The following is a 19,378-nucleotide window of genomic DNA, read 5'->3' as shown; positions in this document are numbered from 1 at the left end:
GCTCAATCGTGGCCCCCACCTGTTCCCAATGAGCCTGTTCACCTGTGGGATGTTCCAAACAGGTGTTTCATGAGCATTCCTCAACTTTCTCAGTCTTTTTTGCCACCTGTCCAAGCTTTTTTGGAACGTGTTGCAGCCATAAAATTCCAAGTTCAGTTATTTGCTAAAAACAATCAAGTTGATCAGTTTGAACATGAACTATCTTTGTAGTGTATTCAATAAAATATAGGTCGAACATGATTTGCAAATCATTGTATTCTGTTTTTATTTATGTTTAACACAACGTCCCAACTTCAGCAAACCATGGGTGTAAGAAGGTCTCCTGTCTCCACTGCTTTGTCACGAGTCTCTAGAATAGAACTGATCAGATAATGCTGGATATTGAATTTAGAGAGTTCTACCAATTTCTTTTGGAGGTTTCTATTTATACATTGTGAAGAGTGGACCAGCTAGTACTTGTCATACCACTTTGTACTTGAATGGCAAATGTCAGACCTCTTATTCTTAAGCCAAAGTCTACGCCCAACCACACTACACAAACCAAATGTGGTTGTCTGTATCCTTGATCTCACTCTTTCAACTAGTATCAAATCCACTGAGCAAACACAAGGGTGAGAATATGAAATCAATAGAAAATAATTGTGCATTTATCTATACGGCTGCTTCTGGAACTGGCTCAATGGTATTTATTGATGCTGTAACTCGTGATGGTAGCAGCAAATTGAATTCTGAAGTCTGCAAACCATTTTGTCTGGCAATTTACAGAAAAATGCGTCCAAACTAATCAGGAGAATCTTCATCATGCAACAAGACAATGACCCAAAACACACTGCCAACACAACAGAGGACTTCATCAGGGGGGAAAAGTGGAAGGTCTTAAGGCTTCCTTCTACGCTCGCAGCCAGCGACTTCGCTGACGTCAATGCGGCTGTCCCTCGCGAAGTTTGCCTTTATACTCGAGCGCAAACCACTCGCACGGTTTTGAAAGTGTGCTGCAGTTCTCCTCCAAGTCGGCGGTGTCGCTATGGCTGGTATTGGAGAGGACCCCACAAGGTGGAGTTTCCTCTGCATTTTTTTGGGCCGTTTCCGGTAGCTGTTTTTACTTTCCTTTCAGTAACAAGGAACAAAGCAACAACAATGGCGACCGCGACCGAACAAATGGACCAAGACGACCAGATGATACGTTTAATTATGCTGCAAAATCGATCGAGAAGGCGGCGACATAGACGGTATGTTGAACCAAGGGGAACGCAGAGTACGTCATCACAGCATGTGACTAAAACGGACCAATCACGAGAGGAGATCTCCGCGGCGTTCGACACGCAGCGACTATTTTTGCCGGGTGCGTGGCAAGCTCCTCAGACGTGCTGCACGGGGCAATTCGTCGGTCACGTGACGCAACGCGGGCGTTGTCGGCCGCGCGACCGCGGGAGAATAGAGAGGCCATTAGACTGGTCAAGTCAATCACCGGACCTTAACCCAATAGAGCATGCAAGTGGGTGGCTTAAAACAAAAGGTGCTCTGTCCGGAGTTATTCAACACATCTAGATCTAAATATCATTAGATAAAAGCTGGAATTCTGAACTTTTGTCTGATATCCATCTTTTGATCTGAAACCCTGCGATTGGCTGGCAACCAGTTCAGGGTGTACCCCGCCTCCTGCCCGATGATAGGCTCCAGCATGCCCGCGACCCGCGTGGGGAGAAGCGGCTCCGGAAATGCATGGATGGATGATCTGAAAGCCAAATGGATTCAGTATACAACATTAACAAAGGAATTGACTTTGCCGTTCCAATACATTTGGAGGGGACTGTATATTGTACTTGGTTTCAACTTTTGTGGCTACCTAGCCGCCAACTGGCTAGTTGCTATATTCATCACTAATTTTCAGAGGTGGAGTGTTATATTGCTTTGACATTTTCTTTATATTACTAGTTCATACCCTTTTTGCGCTCGTGTGCCAGCTGAATCATGCAAACGTGTGAGATTCGACCGGATCCCAACTAAAGTTGTATCGTGCGCCCTGAAGCCTTTACATTTAACTCAGCAGGTAACACCATATACATCACAAAAGGCAGCGTGCTCAAGTATCAAGTGCGGATTGGCTCGGACACAAAACACAAAGCACAGCGAGTGCTCAGTGTGGCTTTTACTGCCACGGTTATGGACAACACGTGCGCAGCTTTGGCATGTTTCTTAGGAATAATAATTTGTAACACATTTGCATGACGACAAAGAATTCAATTAAGTGGGGAAAAACCACAAAGTCTCACAAGAGAGCAGTCAGCTGAGTAGATAATATATAGTGCCGTGGATTCAATTTGGACAGTAATAAATTGCCTTTTTCCACTCTTTAGTGTGAATAGTTTGTTAGAGGGCTTCTGGCTTTTTGGCTGCTGGATACAAAAGCTTTTTTCATTTAAAAACAAAAACAAAAAACATCAAACCATACATTACAGACGCAAATCACTTACAGTAAATATGCTAAACAAATCCTAAGATGCAATTTGAGACAGACCATGAAGAGTGCGGTGAAATACAGTTTCATGCAACCCGTGTCAAAATATGTGCAGGACAATAAAAGGGTGCGCTCATCATCCCACCACTTCAGTGCAAATGTGAACATGCAAGCAAAGGCTTGTCAGTGTGGTATTTTAAATGCCAAGGTTAGAACAAATCGCCTTGATGTCGATTCGGACGATGAAGAGACGAAGAAGAAAGTAGCGTGGCGCTAACTGCTGTGTGATAAATGAAGAAGCAAGTGAAGCGTTTTTCTTGGAAATACAACACGTACACACCTGCATAGAAATTCTGCCATGCTTAAATTTAGTGCCTTACTTCCTAGCATCGATACAATCCATTGCTTGCCTTTTAAAACGACTTCAAATCAATATATTTACATCCTGAAGGCTAACTTGCCGAGCTCAGATGGATCCAGTTGGATCATCGGAATATAAATTGATGCATCGATGAAACGAGTGAATCGTTACACCACTACTGCTTACCTTTTCCAACCTCTGCACATGACGACGCAACGTAAAAAAAAAAAAATAATAAATTAAAATAAAGAATTCAACAGAAGGAGGTCATGTTAGCTGCAATTGGGGTCTTCATTAACTGATTGATTGAGGTGGGGGGGAAAACAGGGACAGCGGCAACATGTAGGAACATTAACAAAAAAAGACTCAGATTTGGAGAAGCAAGATTTTCCTCGTCCATCATGTTCTTCCATTTCTCTGCTATCCTTGTTTTTTTGTTTTTTTTTAATAAATCCGACCGCCGATGAGACCATTTCAATTTGAAGTTAACTTTGGGGGTCAAAATGCTGATGACCCTGGGACCTCCATGGACTTTTTTGTTTTTGTTTGAATTTAAAACAAAGATAAGTGAAAGATGAACATTTCTGTGATTGAATTTCTGGAAAGTGGATTTACTGTAGAAAACTTGAGGGAGCTATTTATTTAAGTTTTCATTTAACTTTATAAGACAAGCTTCTGAACCTGGGAACGCCGCACTGCACCTGCAGATGTATATTGTTCTAAGATTTCGAAAAACAAAACCAACATGTTGCAAATCTGAAAAGCGGTTTCGTGTTGGCAGTTTGTATGGAAAATTTGGACACCAATATTTTCCCAATGAATGCAAATGAATAAATCAGCTCAAAATGCCTCCATCCTTCAAAAAAACACGTCGGGCTGTCTCTTACTTTTGATGTAGTTTTGGCTGGGGGGGGGCGAAAAAAAAAGGGAGTCGAAAGTACAGCCCTCTCTTATCAACTGTCGGGAGTAAAACTAAGTTATCCTCGCCAAATACTGAAAGGAGGCGCTTTTTATCTCTACTTCGTGCACAGGTGTCGCGGGTGTGCCTTTTCCGCAAGTCGTTGGTCAGAAAGCGCTTCGCCGATGCGCCGTGCACGGACTACGTGCGGACCCAGCGGCGGCATAATGACGCGCGTCAGGTGGAGAAGTGCGGCGTCGACGCACCTCTTCGACATGCTTTCGCAGCGACTTCTCCCGTTCGTACTGCGTGACGAGTTGCTCGTTGTCCTCCTTGAGCAGCTCGAGCTCCACTTCGTGCTCCTGGTTGACAGCCAGCACAGAGTCCAAGTTCTCCAGCACGGCGACGACGAGCGGCATCAGTTCCTTCACCGCGTCCTCGTCGTACTTGGCGATGAGCCGCTCGAACTCTCGGTATATGGAGCCGGCCAGACCCGAGACCCGCTCGGACATCGCGGTCGAGTTGGGGGAGTCGTCCTGGTAGAGGACGACGTCGTCCAACTCCATTTTCTTGCCGACACTCGCACACTCCTTCCCCCGGCTAACGCGCGCGAGCTAGCCGCGAGCTTCGGCTTGACGTCCGTCCGGAGGCTGTTCGCCTTCTTCGTCTCGAAGCAGTAAACCTTGTTTCTAAAGCATAGCGCAATTGTTTGGCGCTGTGACGCGGGGGAAATAGCCTCGAATTCCTGGCTTGGCTGCACAGTTGACTTGACGAGCCTTCCTAGCCTTGTTGTTGTTGTTAGCAGTGCTGAAAAGACTTCACTTGGCTTCTGATTAGTTTCACTGTCCAACAGATGAGCTCCTGCTGCTGCATTTAGGAACAATCGGAAAAACGACCACGGTTAACTGCCGAGCCAGAAACATGCGCAGTACGTGATAAGAACAAGTTGGGACTTATGATTTAGTTATTGTTCCTTCACATTCAAGCTAAACTGCGAACGGAACACACCAAATGCGCATGTCTATTGATGTTTTTAAATATTACATCACACAATTTGTACACCCCGTTATATGACGAACGAAACACCAGAATTGGTTACAAAGACAGCGAGGCCGCTCTATACTCAAGTTGGCCCAGTCAAATGGGGGGAATTTTGAATACCCGACGACCGTGAATACCTCATGTGTTTGGGGAAGGTCCATCGCCGTGACGTCACTCTGAAGCGTGCTGGGAAAACTGAAGCTAATCCTCCAACACTGTGGAAACATTTCTGAATCATTCGTGCATCCACCCCATTGACTCACAGGCTTCACTTGTTTGAAGGCACTTCAACTTTCACATCTTCTCATGAGTTCAAATAGCTGGCGGGAAACGGATATCAGTGCCGTACATTCCACAAAAGCTTTTATTTGCATCATGGAGTTCAATGCGATAGGTTTCGAAGGTGAATTCATCAAATGATTCAAACCTGAACACTGTACTGTCTTTTTGATATGGGGAACAAAGGTCAACGGTATGTCAGTCTGCACAGATTTGAATACTGTTCAGTCTTTTCTATTTGCGCCAACGTATGACTGAACATCAGTTGGAGAAATTCTGAGCAACACAACGGTTGCCCTGTTCTGTCGAAAGCATAGGCACTGTTCACCCTGACGTCTCAAAACAGGAAAACACTAGTCACAATTACTGTACAAAGAAGATGCAACATTTACACTTTCAGACTGAAGTTACCCCTAATATACTGTCACCCTTGATCATTCCCTACCAACGAGGAAGACAAGCGGTCCCGTTCGGCGTTCGGCTGGGGCAGTCGCCGGCAGCAATACGTCACCCGCGCAAACCGCACAATACAGGATAGATACAACGCTGTCAAATATCGTACATAAAGCATATTCAGAGATCACGCCGATAAGACTCGCACAGTAACACAAAAAACGTGGAACTGAAGCACGATCAGAATTAAACGATTAAAAGCGCAAATATAAAAAAAGAACCCCAGCGTGCCTTTCTGAAAGTCATTTTCTTATCGGATTACAACTACGGTGGCGTTTCACTACACCTGTTAAGAAAAGTGTCGCCGAAAATATAGGCGTAGGAACAGGATTTAGGACATAGACGGAATGCACGTGGAGGCGGCCTCGTTTACAAATGAAACGGGATTCGATTGTGACAGGCCTGCTTGTGGAGTACATTCAGACAATGTCGTGCTGGCTGTGGTCTGAGGACGACGGGCAGAGCGAGTAGGACTTGTCGCCGGCAGGCTCTTGAGAGCTCGGAGCACAACATCTGGCATGTGATCCGCGAGCATCCTCGGGCTGATCAAGATGCTCCTGAATGCCATTTCATTCGACCACTCCGCACGGTATCGGACCTGTGAGATACAGGATCTGGGGGAAAAGGGAATGCTTATTTGGTGAGTTCATGTTTTCTGATGTTGATTCGGAAAAAATAAATACACTGAAATATAGACTTGAGGCGTTCGAACCGTGCATAGGAGGTCTTCGATTTACGACTGATTAGAGATACGGCATCTCAAGGTTAACAATGGCACGCGATGTCCTTTGTGCGTAGTAGGTGCACTTACTTACAGTTTTTGGTTTTATATGTAGTCACTGATGGCGTAGTGGTACACTCGCCTGACTTTGGTGCGGGCAGCGTGGGTTCAGTTCCCACTCGGTGGGAATGTGTGACTGTGAGTGCGAATGCTTGTCCGTGTCTATATGTGCCCTGCGACGGACTGGCGATCAGTTCGGGGTGTAGTGCGCCTTTCGCCCGCAGGCCGCTGGGATAGCCTCCAGCGCCCCGCGACCTTCACCGGGATAAGCGGTGTTGAAAATGGATGGATGTTTTATATGTATAACCTAAAAGTGGTTTTAATACAAATATTTACTGTAATTATGACTTTACTACGTTGAGGCTAAATGTAGCAAATTTCTTGGGTAAACGTTTTGTTCTTTTAATAACACTGATGTCAACTCATTGTGGCTTTGGTCATATTCAACTGAGCAGCCAAGACAGAGATGTTACCAAAAGTTCTATTTCCAATTCTATAGTCAGATATCTGGCCATCGGCGATGGCATCACACAAAGGGGGGGGAAAACAAAACAGTATCAAAAAGCAAAACACACTTGTGAGTAGGCCTGTCACGATATCAATTGTTCAAAGACAATATATTTTCCCAAAAACTATCACGATAAACGAGTTTTTTAATGCCTCTGAAATCATGCAAAATAAGACCTGCCTGGTTTACATGGAGCCTTCTATTCCAATTATAATCGGTTTACAAGCCAAACCAAATGAAACACTCCATATAAACACCTCAATTGGAATAAATAAACAGGCTGAATCCGAATGGAATTTCATTAGGTTCCACAGGGGTGAAATATTCCTTTTGCCAAACGGATCAGAAGTACATTTTCGCCACGTAAATGTCAGCCGTCCAACTCCGTCGGCTGACTGTGTGATACGCACGCCGGCTCGCCACAACAATGACCAACTTTCCAGTCCGGAAAACTATCGCAGTCCATTTTATTCATCAAACGATAAGTCGATATAGCAAAAATTGCCATTTTTCTTCACTTTTAGCAGATATTGAAACAATCTTTTCACCTAATCCCTTAACACAAATCGAACCTATTCAATCGAAGATATTTAGTGAAAGATTTGCATGTCACAATATTCCACGACTTCTGATCCATTTATTGTTAATAACAATACATACTCTATAAAAAACCATCGCAAGAGTAATTGTGTCTATATTTTAATATGATGAGGTGACATACATACTGTTTTCAGTCAGAACGGCCCTCTCAGGGAATCATAACTACGACGCTGCCCCCTGCTTGAGATGCTTACTGAGCTAAACTCGAGAGATTTGCTAACATACGTACAATGATGTTTTCAAGTTTTTGTATGACTTTCAAGGCATATTTGTAGAGGTGCAGCAATTAAACGTCGGACACCTAATTGATTTGCAAATTAATCGAAAACTAATTTGATAATTTATCGTTTGGAGACTGTTTGGCTTAAAACTGTCCAAATCCTCTGAATTTTAACCTATTGACAGTTAATATTCTCATATTTCCATATTCCTCCATGAAAGCAGAATTTCTCGTGTATAATGCACATTCACCCCCCCCCCCCCCACCCCCAAACAATCGTCAAATGTCAATAGTTCGTTTTATACAGTTATAGGGGAAAATGGAAAAAACTTTCACATTTTATAAATACGTCGCCACCTAGAGGTTATGAAAAAGCTGTACAATTTCATTCCAATACATCACCGCCACCTAGAGGTTATGAAAAAGGTGTAGCCTACACTTTCATTCCAATATGACAGGGGTATGTATGACTGCATATAATGCATAGTTGTGCTCATAAGTTTAAATACCCTGGCAGATTTGTGGAATATTGTTTTTGAAATATGACTGATGACTGAACAGCGACCATCATTTATGGTTATGTTTTGTTTAATGATAATGCTTTTCTAAGTCACTGATGGTGTAGTGGTACACTCGCCTGACTTTGGGGCAGGCAGCATGGGTTCAGTTCCCACTCAGTGACGGTGTGAATGTGAGTGCGAATGGTTGTCCGTGTCTATATGTGCCCTGCGACCGACTGGCGACCAGTTCAGGGTGTAGTCCGCCTTTCGCCCGAAGTCAGCTGGGATAGGCTCCAGCGTCCCGCGACCCAAACCACGATAAGCGGTGTTGAAAAAGGAAAGAAAAGGATAATGCTTTTCTGAAATGCTTGATAGTTTAATTTGAATTCATCCATCCGTCCATTTTCTTTCCTGCTTATCACCACTAGGGTCGCGGCTGCTGGAGCCTATCCCAGCTTCGGGCGGGAGGCGGGGTACAACCTTAACTGGTTGCCAGCCAATCGCAGGGCACATACGAACAAACAACCATTCACACTCACATTCACACCGACGGACAATTTAGAGTCTTCAACCAACCTACAACGCATGTTTTGGAGACGTGGGAGGAAACCGGAGTGCCCGGAGAAAACCCACACGAGCACGGGGAGAACATGCAAACTCCACACAGGCTGGGCCGGGATTTGAACCCCGGTCCCCAGAACTGTGAGGCAGATTTGCTAACCAGTACCACCGTGCCGGCTAATTTGAATCCCATTAAAATAAAATTAAATATGTTTCGCTTGGCCCTTCATGTTTTCTTTAAGAACTGTACCCATTTTACAAATTCTGTCTGGGTAATCAAACATATGACCACAACTGTGTGTTTTCTCATTTAATAAATAAAAGGAGGGCTGTAATTTCAAAATAAGAGAAAATTAAAAAGGAAGTATTACATGTTCAAATAAAGTGCTTAACTTCAGAATCGTTCTTCATATGGGTAGAAGCAAAATCCATCCATCCATCCATCCATCCATCCATTTTCTTTACCGCTTATCCTCACTCGGGTCGCGGGAGTGCTGGAGCCTATCCCAGCTATCTTCGGGCAGCAGGCAGGGTACACCCTGAACTGGTTGCCAGCCAATCGGAGGGCACACACAAACAAACAACCATTCACACTCACATTCACTCCTACGGGCAATTTACAGTCGTCAATCAACCAGCCACGCATGTTTTTGGGACGTGGGAGGAAACCGGAGTGCCCGGAGAAAACCCACGCAGGCACGGGGAGAACATGCAAACTCCACACAGGCGGGGCCGGGGATTGAACCCCGGTCCCCAGAACTGTGAGGCAGACGCTTTTACCAGATTTTGCTTTTACAATGCAAAATCATGCATTATAAAAATGCTTTATACATAGGTAGAATGGTTTTCAAGAATTTTGAGGTCAACTTTGCGGGTGCGTATTATAAAAGAGTGCATTATACACGAGAAATTATGGTAAATGTATGCAAATCTTGCATTAATCCAGAAAATCAACAGCGAAGAGCATTGATGATTTAGTAGTGACCTGCGTGTGGGCCCATCTTCGATAATATGTAGAACACGTCCGGGCAGAAAGAGAGGCATGTGCGGCAGACTGTGGACAGGTGAGTCGTCCGACGCCAGGCTTTGATAGGACGACGAGTGGCGAATCAAAAGTGATTCTTCGCCGAGCAGGGGCTGACTAAGCTCCTCCTCCCTCCTGTTCTCCATTTCAGAGGGAAAGTCATCTGGGTTGCCTCCAAACAGTTCGTACCAGCATCCCTGCAGTAGGATGCGGTACTGCAAAAGACACACACAGTCAGCTAACACTGAGGCACAAGTAATAGCAAGAACTGTAGTATTAATGCTTGAAGTGGTTCTTACTTTGGGTTTACTGCAATTTGAGACTATCTTGAGTATTTTTCGTTTCAGATCCTCCATATTGGGAAGACTCAATCTGTTATGGAAAAGAGACAATAATAATGGTGAAGAGACAGAATAAAGTCACAATGATGACACGAGACAATGCTCAAGGCACTGAGAAAAGGTTAGCTTGTGAGCCGTCTTTGTCTCCTTGCATGTACTAGCAGGGCAGTGCTAAAATTAGTCTCCATTACACATGAGTCTATAAAAGTCGATACAGCGCAGCACATTCATTTCGGCCTTTTTGGAGAACTAACGGCCGATTTTACTTTCTATGGCAGACAGTTCATCCAAATAATGGTATAATACATCAACAATTATGTTGTCAGTGTCTTTATTAAACCCGATTAACTCATCAAAGTACTTATGGTAGTGAAATACCTACCGTGGAACCAGGTCTTTTCCCAGCACAACAGAGACCACAAAGTCCTTGGAGTAATCAGCTAAGGCCTTACTGTAGATGAAATGAATGCAGAAGAATGGGTCAAATTTATGCATCCTCATAAGCAGAAATTCTGATTCCATTTGAAAAAAAAAAAAAAAAACAATTCTCTCTCTCAATTCTAAAATAACAAACGTTGCTCTTCCGTGATTGCGCTAAATTGTTACCGTTATTTACCTGTGCAGCCTCTAAAGTTGCATGCACACATGGACAAAATTGTTGGTACCCTTCCCTTACAAACAAAAAAAAAACCTACATTTTTCACCAAAATACATCAAACTGACCAAAGTACTAATAAATGTATTGAAAACGAATTAATTAAAATCCAGTAATGGTTTTATTTTTGTGGACCAAGCAAATTATCAAAAAATAAACAATGAAAATGGTTTGGACGAAAATGATGGTACGGTTTTGGTTGCACAACCTTTTGAGGCGATCAAACGACAATATTTTGTTGCCCAACTTCTTGAGGCAATCATCGCAATCTGTGACTGCGAACCGGTATTTTGGCCCACCCCTCGTGAGTAAACTGCTCCAGTTGTCTCAGGTTTAAAGGGTGCCTTCTCCAAACGGCGTGTTGCACAGATGTTTAATAAGATTTAGATGAGTGCTCATAGGTCACTTCAGAATACAGTAGTCCAATGTTTTGTTCACGTGTTTAATATATGGGATGAAAATTCAACTCCTATGTTGTAGGCAAAATTAACTTGGAAAATGAATTTAACATCCAGCAGCCAATCAAATAATTCCAAGAATCCATGTAGTGCACCTGCTTGGAACTTGAACACAAAAGGCATACATTCTTTCCCCCTTATCAGAGTGGCTCAAATACTCTTTCATACTTCATCAATTGCATTGAAAACCAGGGAAACAGACTTAGCTGTCTTACCTCAGGAGTCCCCCTGGTGGAGAAAAGGCGTAGCACTTCAGGGTAGGGAAGGAGTTGCGCAATAGGATGGCCAGCACTGCAGCTGCGCCAGCACCCAGGCTGTGACCAGTGATGACCAGTTTGTACTCATGCAAAACAACAAAACATGCATAATATTTAACTCCTTAATGACTAAAATATTGATTTAGAAACAGAATTGTGTATTTACTTGGTTCGTGAGAAATTAGAAGAGGTCAAATACAGAACTACTTACTGGCGCAATGGAGAAAGCTTGGTTGAGAATTCCATCGTTGACCAGCTTCCTGTAAATATAAGACGCAGCCTGGCTGATGCCCTGCAAGAACCAGCAAGAAGGATGCATTCAACAACTGTAAAATGAAAGAACAGGAGAAAGAAATGTGTTGTATTGGAAACGTGCCTTGTGAGCATAGCAGGCTCCGGTCACGCCATCCGTGGTCAGGTTCTCACATGCAGCAGAAAGGTCAGTCAGGACATCCTTTCGGGCAGACACAGGGAAATGCACAGAGGGCCATATTCATCCATTTGCGCGCAAAATACCTTGCGCACAAAATACCTGATGTAGCAGGTCGGGATAAGTCATACAGTTTAAAGGCAGGGGTACCAAACTTTAAAGAACGTAATGAAAAATTGTCGAGGCGCTCTCTCTCTCTCTCTCTCTCTCTCTCACTCTCATCTTCCCATACCGTGCAGAGCGATGCATTCAAAGCCTCTCAGAACTGACAGCGCTAAACACAACAGAACACATCTTGCACTCACCACCACCCCCCCACCCCCCAACAGCAACACATAATAAACACACAACAGTTCTTTACAATATTAAAGTGCAATAAGAACATGGAAATACAGTCATGATTTAATGTTCAACGAAAAAGTTGAAAACAAAAGTGACAGCCTCATTTGTGGTGGAGAAAATTGGAAAAATGAATAAATCTCAGGCTAGAAGCTTGATGTTCTAAAAATTATACATTTGTGTATAATGTTCACAATAACTTATTTTCCCTTGTTATTTTTGTCGATTTGATATTTTCAATTGTGTGACATGTTATCTCATAAATGAAAGGCAATTTTAAAAACGATTGCTATTTGATGTTTTTGTAAGCGTATGTAAAGTGTTGTTGATGGAGGGGGACGCCATGTAAAATCTCCCCTCGGGCGCCACATTGGCTGATGCCAATGTTGGCTCAGTGCCTCAGACTGCAGTAAGAAAAAGAAAAACATAAGTAGCAGTTTAGAATACATTTGATAGCATTCAGGAAGTTCCTTGTACAATATTATGAGTACGTGATTACGTGTGGCATGTATTGTAACTTGCAAACTTCAAGTGCAATATGATGTTTCCCTTCCCCGGGGTGCTTGACTTACTACAGGAGCCTCTGAAGGGCTTAAGAGTGAAAGTGCTTAATACGTAGGAGGCCAGATTTTTAAGGTTGGGCCACCCGGAGAGCATATTTGGCCTTTTCTCTCTTTTGCAAATGGGAGAATATGGCCCCTACTCTAGACTGAATGACATGTCCTATGCAGCCTCATTCACTCATGAAGAGTAAATGCACACAATACCCACACTTTCATTTCCCACTTCTATTGTTGAATAATTGACATTTCAGGTCTCTGTGAACACTATTTATACACAAAGGTCATCTGTTCAAATGGAGAACAACACTACAAGCGGGACAAAGGTATTACCTCACATGATCTGAGAGAACCCTAGTGACTAATCTTCAAAGGATACGCAAGCATTTTTTTTTTTTTTTTTTTTTTACAAAAATGTTTAGTTTTCCAGGGGTCTCAGTATAAGGTTGCTGACATTCGTCTGTCAAAATACACTAAGGGCAAAGAATTACAAATCACTTGGTTTGGGGGGCAGGGAAGCATGTCTGCCTTATGCAAATGCGGGATCCAGCTTCCATTACCATGACGCCCGGTGGCAGAGCTTAGAGCATGCAACCGGTGGAGTCAGCACAAGTGTTTCCAAATGAGCAGCCACGTTGCTATACTGTATGTAATGACTTTTACGACCCTCGAGGGACTACATACTTTTTCAAAAGCAGTAAGCAACACCTCTACAGACTTCTGTGGTATTAGTCAGACATGCAAAAAACAAAAGGCATGAAAAAGGTGACCAAAAAAACCAAACATTGTAGGGCGGGTCTGGGTGGATCCCCCGAGCTCCTGCAGAGAATATTTTTGATTTTAACATAAATTAAGCAATCTGGAAGACTCTGAAGAGAACAATAAGGCAAAATAAACAAATGTTCTTCACACACAAAAACATTTATTGACACCGATCAAGTACATGTCGATGTATAAATTTAGGATTAAAATTAAATTTGCTTCATTTCTTTGCTTTTTTTTTTTTGTTCTGGCCTCCAACTTGAGCCAGGCTCATCTCCACCTGCACTTGATGCCTACTTTAAGCTGTGCCACATGAATAGCATCCTCCTCTTTAAGCGCTCTCATTCTGGAAAAGAGCTGACTCAAATCATTGTCTGTTTCACTTCATTTTTCACTATTACCAACTTCAAAGGCTAATCCCAAACGCATCCTCCAGGAAAATATGAAGTGCAATCTTTTTCTGTTTTTATTAGCCTTTGCTAAATTTGAAGTTCATTCTGTATTGTGACATAATCCCTAACATCGCTCTGTCGCTTAATACATTTAACTTTAACATCCGTAAACTAATTAGATAAATGTAGGTGCGTTTCCTAATACAAGACGTACTAGCGGATCAACTCTTGTCGCCGAAGTGACGTGCGCTTCGCTGTTCCGCCGGGACCGCAACCGCAAAATACAGAAGGCCAGTGCAACAAATACGACACTGGTTGATCTGATGAACAAAAATGTGGCTTCAACGTAAGAGGAGCAATAGAGGATGTCTGCTCCAGAGGCGGGGAGAGTAGCCTAACACTGTACTCAAGTAAGAACACTGTTACTTGACAATAATGTGACTCGAGTCAAAGTACAAAGTAGCCCTCCAAAAAATATGACTTCAGTCAGAATAAAAAGTACACAGTGAAATAATGACTCAAGTACTGAGTAAATAGTGGGCAACTTCTGATTTTTTTTAAGCACAGCATGAACATCTATCAGCCGGGGTGGCTTATTTAGATTTAATACCTATGCCCGGGAAGCCCAATAGAAGAAGACATGTGAGGTCATGTGACTTTCTTGCGTCGTCTGTTTGGTGAACTAGACTTAAACGTCACGAGCACTGAAACTGGATTGGAGCAAACAGATGCCAATGCGGAAGTCTAAGTCGTCGTCTCGCTCACAAAATAGTTGATAAATAAGCAATAATTGACAAATAAAAGTTAGCGACCGACATTTCGATCATTGTAATGGAGTAAAAGTACCGTTACTCCTTAACAGCAGAAGCGGCGGAAGTGTTTTTTTCTGGTCTCCTCAACTCCTGGGACTTATCACAGGCGGGACCTCAGGCCAATGCGCCGGCATATTAGTCCGCCGCGGAGTAATATTCACAATTACATCTGTGTGTGGAACGGATCAAGCTGCCAGTGTTCGAGGAGTACGAAACAGTCTCTGACGACAGCGAACTCATCGGATCTGTACGATTCACGGAGATGGCCTATTTTGAGTTCAAAACGTCGAATTTCGCCAAAAAGCAACTGATTTGCACGTATGATTATTGGAGACTTATGAAGACTCTTGAGACTACCTCCAGAGCAGGAGATGTTTACACGTTCACATCCAGACTGCAAATAAATGGCACGTGCACAAAGTCACCGCAGGCTAATTTCGCAATATACTCCCACCCCCAAAAAGTTTCCGCCCATACAGATTGCAATGCGTTTTGAATCGTGGAAGGAGCACTTTATCAACAGGCCTCTGATTTAGAGTAGAATTGTGGCGCACGTCATCGCCAAACACAATCTACACTACCCTTATGTTGACAACTTAGCTGAGCCACACTACAGAGGCAATTAATAAATTGCTTTTCATAATATGTGGATATTTTAGGCTTGTACAAACATCTTTGAAATGTAACAAGCCTTTTCCCTTTGGAAAACAGTATGTTTGTTTGCATTTAAAAGATGTGCCTACAATTTTAAATCACCTCACACCACACCAAATGTCCCAGAAAAAACGTAGACAACAGTAGCCACAATTGCTTTTATCATCCAACAAAGATAGTCGACTGCAGTCATGTGACAACTCACCTTCAATGACAGTGTTCCTCTTACAGCCACAAGAATGGACTCCCGCTTGTGATCCAGAGCCACAAAGAAGGGGATCTCGTATATCTAAAGCACGACGTTTGGCGTGTAAAATGAACAGAAACATTTGAATGACTTAAGTGTATTAACATTTGCGAATGCCGTCTTCGCCGTAATCAAGGAAAAATTGGGTACTACCTGATTGTGGAAGCTGACATGAATGAAGTCTCTGTACTGCAATCCCGTACTTTGCAGGATGGAAGAAAAATGACAGCCGAGGTGGTCTCCCCCAACAATGTCATACTCAGCAGCACGACTCCTACAGCTGACACATAAAAGCTTTTTTTCAAAATAGCAAATAACGTTGTAGACATTATTGATTCAACTAAAAAGACAACAGTATTCTACCAGTCTCCGCTAAGTTTGCAGGGCCCAGTGAGAAGGTTGGAGTAAATGTATAAAGGCCAGCCATAGGCCGCAGCAGCAAAGTGCATACAGTGGACCGCTCTCTCCAACTCTGACTCCAGATCTTCTTCCTTCAATTTTTGCAATATTCATAAACAAACAAAAAAAAATTTACTGCTTACCATAAGCGTAGCTGAACAATGTAATTTTATGAGTTATCTGGATGCAATCTGCTGGTTAACAAGCGAAAAAAAAAAAAATTCATACAATGGGAGAAGATGGACTGTGATCTATGGTGACATCTGGGTCTCTGCTTCTCTCCATCTTGTCCTGTTCCTGATGCAGCAAAGCCAAACCGGCAGCAATGTCACTGGGAACCAAATCTGTGTCCTGCATCACACATATATTTCGATATGGGTTCAGGACATACGATATTTCAAAGTTATGAACAGCGTACAGCGAAGATATCCATTATCAGGGGCACAAGAAGGCACGCTCAGTTACCCCCGTACTTAATGGTTTTCATTTGACTGTTTTATATTTATGGCGTAGAAGTGTTTTTCATACTAGCATTTCCTATCATCGTCGGTCATATCACATCACACTCGTTGGCACAACGGCATAACACTAGCAATAGCAATTTGCTGCTTTTATCTTCTACGCCTTTTGCTCCCGGTCTCTAAAAAGTACCCTCTCATTTTATATCGCTTCCATAAAATGTCTCCTTCAGGGGGAAGTTGCTAGTAGACGTGAAGGAAGGGCCGTACAGAGAAGAATCCGCTGACGAGCTGCGAGATGCTGGAGAAAGCCGCTCTGTTGCTTTCGTCCTGCGGCAGGCAACAGCACATAAGTCGAAGCCTGCTCTCCCACACTTTGACGGCGAGCGAGCGCGCTGTGGAAAGGAACTGAGTTCCCCCGCCGCTCTCTAGATGTCGCACTCCCAGTGGCTCCATGGCAGCAGCTGAAGGCCGAGGGTTTCCCAATGGGTCAAAGACGAATATTACGCCCAGAGCTGTGAAGAGCAGGATGATCCAACTGTAAGAGGAGAAATGCTTTGTCAAAAGAACTCCTAAAGCACAACAGGATGGAGAATGTGGAAAGGATCAATATCCACCTGCCAACTACCGCTGCGATGACAGCGCCCACGGTCGCAAGGTCACAACCGTTGCCGCCATCAGACACCCACACGGCCCCCAGACTGGCCCACACCAGCTCGGGGAGGTACAGGAGAGCTCGTAGATACACCAGTGTAGGCATAGAGCGTCGTGACCCAGGGTTTGTTATGGTACCTGAAGGCACAAATAGACATCTATGGAATTAACTGAACAGCACCAAAGGCCAAGTAAACTAACGGCTGAATTTGTGTGTCGTAAGAATACTATTGAGAAAGCCACCGTACGGAACCACTCACGCGCTGTTACTTAACTCGTGGTTTGGATTCAATTGAAATCCTCTCGGCGGCACGGTTAGCACATCTGCCTCACAGTCCTGAGGACCCGGGTTCAAACGCAGCCTCGCCTGTGCGGAGTTTGCATGTTCTCCCCGTTCCTGAGTGGCTTTTCTCCGGCTGCTCCTGTTTCCTCCCGCGTCCCAGAAACATGCATGGTAGGTTAATTGAAGACTTTAAATTGCCCGTAGGTGTAAATGTGAATGTGAATGGTTGTTTGTTTCTATGTGCCCTCGGATTGGCTGGCGACCGGTTCAGGGTGTACCCCGCCTCTCGCTCAGAGTTACCTGGGAGAGGCTCTAGCACGCCTGTGACCTTAGTGAAGATAAGCGCCACGGAAAATGGATGGATGGAATCCTCTGAAGAACTGTGCTCTCTAAGCTTTGGAGGTGCAGTTTGAAGTGGTTTTATGGGACTTTCACAGCAATTGTGCAAGGCAATTCTCAAACTATCAATGATGTTAAAGATTGCAGGAATGCATTGTTATGACGAATGAACTTTGAATTATTCTCCATCTAGCCATTGTTTGTACCGCTTGTTCTCATTAGGGTCGGGGGTGGGCTGGAGCCTATCCCAGTTGAGGTGGGTTAGAACCCGGACTAGTCACCAGTCAATCGAAGTGCACATGTAGAAAAACAGTTGACACTCACATTCACACCTATGGGCAATGTAAATATTTCAATTAACGTAACATGGGTGTTTTTTGAGGACCCGGAGAAAATCCAGAAATGACCAACTCCAGATCGGAGAGCCCGAACTGAGATTTCAACGTGGGAACTCTCAACTGTGAGGCAGACGTGTTAAATACATCATCACCGGACTGCTGCCTTAATTAAAAATGTCCACTTCTACAATCAGGTGGAGTGATGATATGTGGTTTACCTTGAGCACTGACGTATACGATGGCACATAGTGAAAGAATGATAAGTGCCAGCACCACTAACAGTCCAATCAGGTAGATGTGAAGAACACCTTTCCCGTTACAATCAAAATGGCCCTTGTGATTAGTGTACAGGACGATGGTGCCAATCCACCTAAATGAAAACAATACATAAATGGAGATATAAGCACAGAGAAGGAAAGGTGATAACTACATTCACGATTCCAAAGAGTAGTATTGTTACAATTAACGACCGTGCAACACAATTGTTTATTTGACTAACAATTGAGGCTCATACATACCAAAGTAGGCGGATGAACAGTTCGAATGCTCCAGGGAAAACAAGATCATCACTGGCGATCCCCCACCGACGACCAAAAACCACCATTCCAGGCATTTTGAGATGAAAAAGAAGAAATGTTGACTACGAGTGACAGACTGCAAAAAAAAATCTGTGTAATTGGCGCCTGGGGCCATTCATGTCTCCACTTCCTGAAAGCAAATCAGTGTTGCCACATCGTACCTTTCCTGCGTTGCAACACGAGCTCGAGATTCCTCTCGCTACACGCCATTTTAGAATTCAACAGATAACACAATCTTGGGTGTTTACCATCGTGGTGATAGTCAAAACATCCCGATATTCGTTTAGACGCAGGTCAAATACCACTAACCGCGTGCTTAGCTGACATTAAATAATGCCATTAATGTGATTAATGGAGGTTAGTGGAATTGCTGCTGTGACGTGACTAGCTTCTTATCTTCTAATGTTAGCTACATATACTAAAAATAAACCTACTGAAAGATAACGACTTAAATCGATTACAAGACTCTTAGTTTTGACGTTTTAAAAAATATATATTACTCCGTTGCGTGGCCAACGCATTTGTTTCGAGAAATTAATGGTAACTAAATTAAAATTAATGGCAAAATAAACAGACTTGTTGCCCACAGTCCGTGTCCATCCGGATGGAGCAACCCTACGCAACAGAGCATCGTTTATTTGTTCCGCTTCTGGCTTTTTCTTTTGGCAACCCACAATTATTATTGCGCCTCCTCCAAGTATTTCTATAACACAGCCTCCTCGATTTATACTGGTCGCT

At 43.5% G+C, this 19,378-nt stretch overlaps 2 protein-coding genes across 8 annotated transcripts in view; both read right to left on the bottom strand.

Moving 5' to 3' along the window:
* Window positions 1–4,959, bottom strand: part of spag9b (sperm associated antigen 9b) — a 45,385-nt gene extending 40,426 nt beyond the window's left edge. The window contains exon 1 of one of the 5 annotated variants that reach the window (XM_061663866.1): window positions 3,984–4,959. In XM_061663866.1, coding sequence (XP_061519850.1) covers window positions 3,984–4,283 — 300 coding nt within the window. In that variant the 5' untranslated portion in view covers window positions 4,284–4,959. The remainder of the gene's footprint in view (window positions 1–3,983) is intronic. The other 4 variants (XM_061663864.1, XM_061663865.1, XM_061663867.1 and 1 more) reach the window with 4 other exon arrangements.
* Window positions 4,960–5,104: 145 nt separating this feature from the next.
* daglb (diacylglycerol lipase, beta) lies at window positions 5,105–19,344 on the bottom strand. Of its 3 annotated transcripts, XM_061663872.1 has the most exons (16): window positions 18,281–18,371; window positions 18,049–18,182; window positions 17,378–17,524; window positions 17,066–17,240; window positions 16,719–16,986; window positions 16,219–16,341; window positions 15,955–16,082; window positions 15,745–15,871; window positions 15,550–15,633; window positions 11,772–11,849; window positions 11,607–11,687; window positions 11,354–11,481; window positions 10,408–10,476; window positions 9,984–10,056; window positions 9,646–9,899; window positions 5,105–6,104 (listed from the first exon to the last, which is right to left on the bottom strand). In XM_061663872.1, exons 4-16 carry the CDS (start codon window positions 17,206–17,208, stop codon window positions 5,822–5,824), a joined length of 1,839 nt encoding a protein of 612 aa, XP_061519856.1. In that variant the 5' UTR covers window positions 17,209–17,240; window positions 17,378–17,524; window positions 18,049–18,182; window positions 18,281–18,371; the 3' UTR covers window positions 5,105–5,821. The 3 variants fall into 3 exon arrangements, with proteins under 3 accessions (XP_061519856.1, XP_061519855.1, XP_061519857.1); XM_061663871.1 differs by lacking the exons at window positions 17,378–17,524; window positions 18,049–18,182 and adding an exon at window positions 18,581–19,344 and having other exon boundaries at window positions 18,281–18,432; XM_061663873.1 differs by lacking the exon at window positions 18,049–18,182 and having other exon boundaries at window positions 18,281–18,360.
* Between the last annotated feature and the right edge of the window lie 34 nt (window positions 19,345–19,378).

The sequence above is a fragment of the Phycodurus eques genome, chromosome 19, assembly GCF_024500275.1.
Source record: "Phycodurus eques isolate BA_2022a chromosome 19, UOR_Pequ_1.1, whole genome shotgun sequence".
Taxonomy (NCBI): Eukaryota; Metazoa; Chordata; class Actinopteri; order Syngnathiformes; family Syngnathidae; genus Phycodurus; species Phycodurus eques.
Note: the sequence above shows the minus strand (reverse complement) of the source record. Positions and strands in the feature narration are given on the sequence as shown.

What these genes read in the sequence shown, in the direction of transcription:
- daglb (XM_061663871.1), bottom strand. Translation starts at nt 18,675, where the DNA reads ATGCCTGGAATGGTGGTTTTTGGTCGTCGGTGGGGGATCGCCAGTGAT. An exon ending in GAGCCTGCTATGCTCACAAG is followed by an intron (nt 11,688 to 11,771) that starts GCACGTTTCCAA and finishes TGGTTCTTGCAG; the next exon opens with GGCATCAGCCAGGCTGCGTC. An exon ending in AAGCTTTCTCCATTGCGCCA is followed by an intron (nt 11,482 to 11,606) that starts GTAAGTAGTTCT and finishes GTTGTTTTGCAT; the next exon opens with GAGTACAAACTGGTCATCAC.